The sequence below is a fragment of the Ursus americanus genome, chromosome 8, assembly GCF_024610735.1.
Source record: "Ursus americanus isolate L20-20 chromosome 8, mUrsAme1.1.p, whole genome shotgun sequence".
Classification (NCBI taxonomy): Eukaryota; Metazoa; Chordata; class Mammalia; order Carnivora; family Ursidae; genus Ursus; species Ursus americanus.
Window position 1 is genome coordinate 30,549,910 of NC_142134.1, and position 8,380 is coordinate 30,558,289.

At 38.3% G+C, this 8,380-nt stretch overlaps 1 protein-coding gene across 1 annotated transcript in view; it reads left to right on the plus strand.

Moving 5' to 3' along the window:
• LOC123775894 (UDP-glucuronosyltransferase 2B31) overlaps positions 1-8,179 on the plus strand; it is a 20,700-nt gene extending 12,521 nt beyond the window's left edge. The window contains exons 5-6 of the mRNA XM_045771497.2: positions 2,947-3,166; positions 7,030-8,179. Coding sequence (XP_045627453.2) covers positions 2,947-3,166; positions 7,030-7,309 — 500 coding nt within the window. The 3' untranslated portion in view covers positions 7,310-8,179. The remainder of the gene's footprint in view (positions 1-2,946; positions 3,167-7,029) is intronic.
• The last annotated feature ends 201 nt before the right edge of the window (positions 8,180-8,380 follow it).

The following is an 8,380-nucleotide window of genomic DNA, read 5'->3' on the forward strand; positions in this document are numbered from 1 at the left end:
TGCTGTAAGAGCATCCATTTTTTTTTTAAGATTTTATTTATTTATCTGACAGAGAGAGACAGCCAGCGAGAGATGGAACACAAGCAGGGGGAGTGGGAGAGGAAGAAGCAGGCACCCAGCGGAAGAGCCTGACGTGGGGCTCGATCCCAGAATGCTGGGATCACGCCCTGAGCCGAAGGCAGACGCTTAATGACTGCGCCACCCAGGTGCCCCAAGAGCATCCATTTTTACTGCACCTCAGTTAAAGCATCTTTAATTTTGGCTTGATTAGATTTTATTTCTGCACTAAGAGATTCTCTAGTGTGTTTTAGGCTTTTTTCCAGCCCACTTAGTAACTTTATAATCATTATTCTGAATTCCAGCTCTGACATTTTACTTATATCCATATTGATTAGATCTGTGGCAGATAGTATTACCTCTGGTTCTTTCTTTTGTTGTGATTTCCTCCTTGTAGTCATTTTGCCCAGAGAAAAATGGATGAATAAGATAACAAAATAAAAAATATCAACCATGACCCAAACAAAATACACACTAGACAAATGCAAAGAGATCAGAAATGAAAAAAAGAAAAGAAACAGAAAAAAAAGGGGGGAGAGACATTGCAATCTCCCAGGTGGACAAGCCACGGTGATCTACTTGGTTCTGGGTGTATTTTGGTCAGTTTGTTAGAAGACACTAAATCCCAAAATTGTAAAGAAAGCAAAACTTATGTAAATACACAAATAAAATTCAAACAGTGAAAGGAAGCCAAAAACGAAGAATATATCTATAAAATATAAATTTAAAAATGAAAGTTAAAAAAAAAAATACTTAAAAACAAAGAGTTGAGGGGCACCTGGGTGGCACAGCAGTTAAGCGTCTGCCTTCTGCTCAGGGCGTGATCCCGGCGTTATGGGATCGAGCCCCACATCAGGCTCCTCTGCTATGAGCCTGCTTCTTCCTCTCCCACTCCCCCTGCTTGTGTTCCCTCTCTCGCTGGCTGTCTCTGTCTCTGTGGAATAAATAAATAAAATCTTTAAAAAAAAAAAAAAGAGTTGCTAAAATTAGAAACCAATTGGGGTGCCTGGGTGGCTCAGTGAGTTAAGTGACTGCCTTTGCCTCAGGTCATGACCTCCAGGTTCTAGGGTCCACCTTGCATTTGGCCCCTTCCTCTGCAGGCAGTCTGTTTCTCTCTCTCTCCCTCTGCTCCTTTCCCATGCTCGTTCTATCTCTCTCTCGCAAATAAGTAAATAAAAATCTTAAAAAAATAAAATAAAATTAGAAACTACTTGAAAAGGAAAAAAAGAAAAAAGAAAAGGAAAATTCAAAACTGAAAGATAAATGAATCTTGAGAAAAAACTCGAATTCTATGTACTATTTTCCCCTAGCTCTGTAGTTTCGTAGTCCTGTGTGCTCCACAAACTTGGTGTTCCCCTGTTGTTTCAGCTGGTCTTCTGGGCGAGGGGCCTGCTTCACTGATTCTCAGGTGTCTTTGCCCAGGCACATTTGTACCACCCCTTGCCAGGGGGCCTGGATCAGTATAAGCTGATTCTGATTGTTCTCTGTGGCTTTTGTTCCCTGAAAGCCCTCTGTGCCTCTTTAGAGGATGAAAATAAAAATGGCTGCAACCCAATTTCCAGCTCTAGAACTGAAAGATGGTAGCCCCCTCTCTTCAGTAAACCCTCAGGGATAAGCAGTCTTCACCTCTGTGTGTGCCAAACTCTGCAGACTCTCGCGGGGTGTGCCCACACTGATCCTCCCTGGGAAGGTGGAGGGTCACCACTTTTCTGCCCTTTACAGGACCCACATACACATACATGGACCTGCACCCTCCTACACAGCCCGTCCAGAGGAAACGTGGAGGGTCACCATGTTTCTGCCCTTTGGAGGGCTGCCACAGAGAGAGCGGTCACCCAATCATGCTGCCGTTGGCAGTTTATGGTGAACCGAGCGAGAGTCCCTGCCCGGTCTCACTGAACATAAGCAGTTTCCCTGCTCCAATGCTTGGAAATACTGCCGGCTCAGGAACTCCGTTCTGTGATGGCAGGGATCCTGACACCATGCGATCCCACCTAGGATTCTGCCCCACTTCACCACCTGAGCACCTTTCAGGCAGGGTTCTGATTTTGCACTCTGGGACTACATTACTTTTCAGTAGCCGGCTTAGGGAGGCTCCCTTCCCCCGCCATTTATCTTCTGGATATACCCTCAGATTTTTTTCTCTGCACCTTCTACCTTGCAAAAAGTGGTCACTTTTCTATTTATAGAATTCAGGGAATTCTTTTCTTACATCTGTGGTTGAATTCATAAGTGTTCAGAATCATTTGATAGTTCTCTAGCTAAATTCAGGGACAAGATGAAATGGGGTCCCCTACTCTTCCACCATCTTGCCTCCCCCGATAATTTTTCAACAATTACCTGGATCATCACTCTGTCTCCTAATTCTCTCAACCTACTCCTATCCTTTCTCATTCTGCATGGGTATTCAGTGCCACTGAAAAATAACGGCCCCTCTTTAATTACCAGCGACTCTACATGTTCTCTAGGAAAACACCACAATCTTGTTCATGAAGTCATCACACACTTCATGATAAAGTGCAGTCTTTCCTTCCCCTGATTTGAACCACCACCATCACTCCTACATGTTAAACTCGGTGACTTACCATGTAAGAGAATATGTTCTAATATGCCACCTCCTTTTTTCTTTTTTTGAACATGCTATTCTTTATCCAGAATGTTCTCTTTCAATTTGTCTGTCCAGCCATCTTGTATTCATTTTTCAAGTTACAAGTACCACACCAATCTTCATTTACCTCTCCAGCAGATTTATGTGCCTCTTGCTCTGAGATCTGAAAGCCATTTTGATGCTGTTTCACGTGTATAATAATATATGCCTTATGTTGCCCAACTCTCGTTTTAGTTCTAAGACTTATGATTAATAACATGCTGAGATTCATCCAATCCTAGGTCATCCAAAAACCAAAGCCTTCGTAACTCATGGTGGAGCCAATGGCATCTATGAGGCGATCTACCACGGGATCCCCATGGTGGGCATTCCTTTGTTTGCGGATCAACCTGATAACATTGCTCACATGAAGGCCAAGGGAGCAGCTGTCAGTCTGGATTTCCACACGATGTCTAGTACAGATTTGCTCAATGCTTTGAGGATGGTCATTAATGACACTTCGTGAGTATTATAATTTTTTTCATTAATAGTATTGATAGATAAGTTCTGTCCACGGTGACTATGAGTTTCATCCTATATTTAAGAGACCAATTTTGAAATTTTAGTATGATTTAACTGATCTTAAAACTACTTTCATTTTCAAACATTTATTTCAAAGTTGCATTTTAACCCCATTGATTTAATGGGGAACCAATTACTGCAACAAATTTCTACATGAATAAATGCAAAAGTTATGTAGGTAATTATAAGAACACATTTTTTAAAATATGATAGAATCCATAGAATTAAAGAGTGAAGAATTTTTGGTTATGTAAAAGAAGTTTCAATTCAGTACCAAAAATTTCCAAAACTATAAATCTCCTTTTGCTCAAAAATTAATTTTTATTCTTATTTTAATATATTTATAATATGTAATTTATGTACCACAAAATTTAAAGTATAAAAATCAAATATATGTATTATGTTACGGAATTATGAAACCATCATTATAATCTAAGTTTGGGACATTTGCGTTAGACCAAAAAGGAATCACATATGACTTAGAAGTCATTTCCCATTCCTCTTGCCTTCAGTAAACATTAATATACTTTCTGTCTCTACAAACTGCTGTATCCTGGATATTTCATACAAATGGAATCGTACAGTTTATGGTCTTTTGCGTGTAGTTTCTTTCACTTGGCATGTTTTTGAATATCATTCATGTGGTAGTTTTGTATTACTGAATAATATTCTATGATATGGAAATGATACAATCTATTTATCCATTTATCAGTTCATGAACCTTTTGGTTTTTTCCACATTTAGGAATTATACATATTGCTACACATGTAATCGTGTGAACAAAATTTTTCCTTTCTTTTGGGTAGACATCAAGGAGTAGAATTGCTGGTCATATGTTAACTCTGTGAGGAACTGCCAAATTGATGTCCAAATGAGATGCACCATTTTACATTTCCACCAGCCCAGTATGGGAGATCCAAGTTATCCACATCATTACCAACACTTGTTATCATCTGTTTTATTACAGACATCCTAGTGGGTGTGAAGTGGTCTCTCCTTGTGGTCTTGATTTGCATTTCCCTTACAGCCAAAGTTCTTAAGTATCTTTTCATATACTAGTTGCCATTCATATAGCCTCTTTAGGGAAATGTCTATTCCAATTCTTTGATACTTTTTAAATTTGATTATTTGTCTCACCTTATTAAAGAATTTGTTATGTGTTATGGATACAATACATTATCAGATATATGATTTATAAATATTTTCTTTCTTTGATTTTTCTCTTTCTTGATTTTGTCCTTTGAAGATAAAACTTTTTAAATACGATAAGATAAATAGTGAAGTTTTCTACATTACAGAGGAAAACAACGCAAGGGAATTTGTAGTGCCTAGCACAGCACCCATGAATTCAGTATCTATTACTACTATCAGTATTAACATTACAGTACGAGGGGATCATCGAAGAAATACCAAAAAAAGTATTACAGAGAAGAAAATAGTAGAACAATCAAATAATAAAAATACTTAAAAATAGTCACGAAAGAAAAAGAAATATATGGCAGGTTGTACAAATAGCAAAGAAAATAGAGTAAGACAGTAGATGAAAATACAACTATGCCACTACTTCCATTGAAGCTAAACAGACTAATTTAAAGACAAAGATTGTCAGAATGCATTTTAGAAACTACATACTGTTCATGAGACATGTTCACATAGAAGTGTACAAGAAGAGAGTCAGTACAAAGGTGGGAAAGGATCTATTTTAGCAGTAACCATTTAGAAAGATGTTGTACCTGTGCTAATATCAGACACAGCAGTCCAGAATCACTACCAAAAATAAAGATACGTCTTTCATAATGATAAATAGATTGACCTTTCAAAACAATACAAATTACTAATTGGTGACACCTACTATTAAAACATCAAAATGCAGCAGAAGAGGACAAAGGAACAAACACACCCAAATCTATAGTCATAACATTGTTTTTAAACAACTTTCTCAGTAACGGAAAAAGAAGACAGACAGAGAGAAAGAAAGGAATGAAGGAAAGGAGGGAGGGAGTGAGGAGGAAAGGAAAGGAAAGGAAAGGAAAGGAAAGGAAAGGAAAGGAAAGGAAAGGAAGGAAGAAAAAGAAAGAAAGAAAGAAAGAAAGAAAGAAAGAAAGAAAGAAAGAAAGAAAGAAAGAAAGAAAGAAAGAAAGAAAGAAAGAAAGAAACACCTAAATGTTCTGAAGGACACAATTTAAAAATATAACCTGCCTGACATACATATACATCATTCTATATAAAACAACAGAGAATACACATTTTTCAGGAATGGAATAGATACTGGAATTAACCCTACGCTGGGCCAGAAACCAAGAGTAAATATGAAAAATATAAATTGTCAAGAGTATATTGTCCAGCCTACTGGAATTCACTTAGAAATTGTCAAAAAGAAAGATAACTGAAACATCTCTAAATTTTGGAAATTAAGCAATATACTTCTACATAATTCAGTCAATAATGAAATCATAATCATAAATACTCCTTCTTCTCAGCAATTCCACTTCTATAATATATACAAACAAAACTGTATAAATATGTAAATCAAAAGAAATACACAAGATTTTTATGACAGCATTAGTGGTAATGGCCAAAAAATTGTTAACACAAATGTCCACTGCTTGTTAAATGAAGAAATAATCTGTGGTATTGCCAAACAATGGACTACTATACAGTGATAGCATTAACCAACAACTGTGACACAAAAGACAAAAGGAAATGAGTGCTACCTTATTATTCCAATATATAAATAATAAAAGCTAATCTATGATGACTAAAAGGGTCGGGAAACATGGGGTGTTTCCGGGTAGCTTGTGATACTCTATATAAATATCTTAGTAGTAGGTATATTATTACATCCACTTCACAATAATATTCTAGCTAATTTTGAATTTATGAGCTATTCAGTTAAGATTACGTGAATTTTTCATATGTAATAAATGTTATATGGAAAATATAACATGTTTTCAAATTCTAGGTTTCAAATAGCAACACACACACACACACACACACACGCACAGAACAAATGTCTGACGATGCTTTGATAGTGTGGCCCAGAAGCCTTTCTGAGCTGGGACATCCGTCAAGAGGTAGAAGCAGCCTTGGAGAGTTGCAGGGAAGAGTGTCCAGCAGAGAGACAGAAGGGACAGAAAGTACAAAGGTGCTGAGGTGAGGACCCGTATGGCAACTTCAGGGAACTGCTAGCAGGTCTCTGTGCCTACAACAGTGTACACGGGACAAAGTGACAGGAGAAGAGGTTGCCAGGGGTCTGTATCTGTAAGATCCTATAGTCCACAATGCATAGTTGGATTTTATTCTAAACGTAATGAGAAGCCAGATGGAATTTTGAGCAGGGAAGCGTCATGATCTGATATCTGTTTCAAAAGTCACAGTGGCTACATGATGGAAAATAAAGAGTAGAGGGTAGAGGAGTGAAGACAAGGGACCAGTGAGGTGGCATTTTACTCACCATGACACAATTCCCTTTACCGCTTCACGAGGATCATTCTGTAGTTGCACTCCCACCATCTCATTTAGAGCTGTCACAATGGCCCATATCATTTTCTCTGTTAGAAAAGATTAAACTATCCTAACTTAACTTCCACTTTCACTTTTTAAAATATTCATTGATGGGAAACTTCCAATTTAAAAGCCAAATCTCCTAAGAGGACCGAAACAAAAAACATAGCACTTCTATAATTCTATGACATTTATCTTGAATCATTTGTATGACACTTTTCAAAAACCTTTCATGGGAATCACAGGATTAGGCAAACTAGCTTCCTTTCAATGTCACTGTCTTTATGTTTCTCCTTTAGATACAAAGAGAATGCCATGACATTATCAAGAATCCACCACGATCAGCCTATAAAGCCCTTGGATCGAGCAGTCTTCTGGATCGAGTTTGTCATGCGCCACAAAGGAGCCAAACACCTCAGGCCAGCCTCCCATGACCTCACCTGGTTCCAGTACCACTCTTTGGATGTGATTGGGTTCCTGCTGGCCTGTGTGGCAACTGCTGTATTTGTCACCACCCAATGTTGTCTCTTTTGTTACCGGAAGTGTGCAAAAAGAGGGAAGAAGGAAAAAAAGGAGTAGTTGTATCTGGGGCCTCAAGCAGGTATGCCTCAGAGATGGGACTCCTCCAGTTTATTCCAGCAAGAAGTTGTGACGTAAGGTTCCCTTCCTCCTCTGACAAAATGACTTTTCACAACTTAGCTTCTCAGATCAAACTCTGCTCTCAAGGGTTTACTGCCTGTTTGAGAGTTAGAAATATGTCATGCCAACAGAAAAACTGGCAATAATTAAATAAAATGAAAAGCAAACCGTATGGGTATTTATTGAAACTTATTATTCCAAATCAAAAGTCATCCCCCTCCAAAAATTATTGAGCTTAACTGTGTTTCAAACATTGGGCATGGACACAAGAACATTAAGAAGGCTAGTCACAATATCACTATTATTGTGCAAATATATTTTAACTTAATTTTGGTGCAGAATTTTGTAGTTTTGTGCTGTGCTAGAGAAACTACAGATAGTTGAAATTGTATAAAATGATTTACCCATCCATTTTGTTTTGGGAGACCACTAATTCTCCACAGTAAGATCCAGCCTCAGCCTCACTCCTTATCTAAGGACATGACAAGTTGTTGGCCTTCATCCACTTGTCACTCTCCCGTGGAATGTATGTGAATTTAGAAATATAACAGCTATCTGTTTCCTATGATAAAACTGAGCTATTGGGGCACCTGGGTGGCTCAGGTGCCTAAGCTCTGACTCTTGGTTTCAGCAAAGGTCATGATCTCAGGGCTGTGGGATGGAGCCCTGAGTTGGGCTCTGGGCTCAGCATAGAATCTGCTGGAAGTTATCTCCCTCTCCCTCTCCCTCCCCTCGCCTTCTGCTCCTCCCCCTGCTCATGGGCATGCTCTCTCTCTAAAATCAATTAATAAAATCTTTTAAAAACTCCGAGCTATTTATGACAGATTTCCTTCATTAGCTTATTCTCTTTACCTCACAGTCCTTTAAAAAGATTCACCTGGGGGCTTTCACACTCATTTTACCCTTTTAGAATGGATATAAAGTCTCACTTCCAGGTTGAACAATATAGAACATGCCCCCTAAAGAACTCACTGAACTTTCACTCTCTCCTCTTGTGTGTGTACATATATA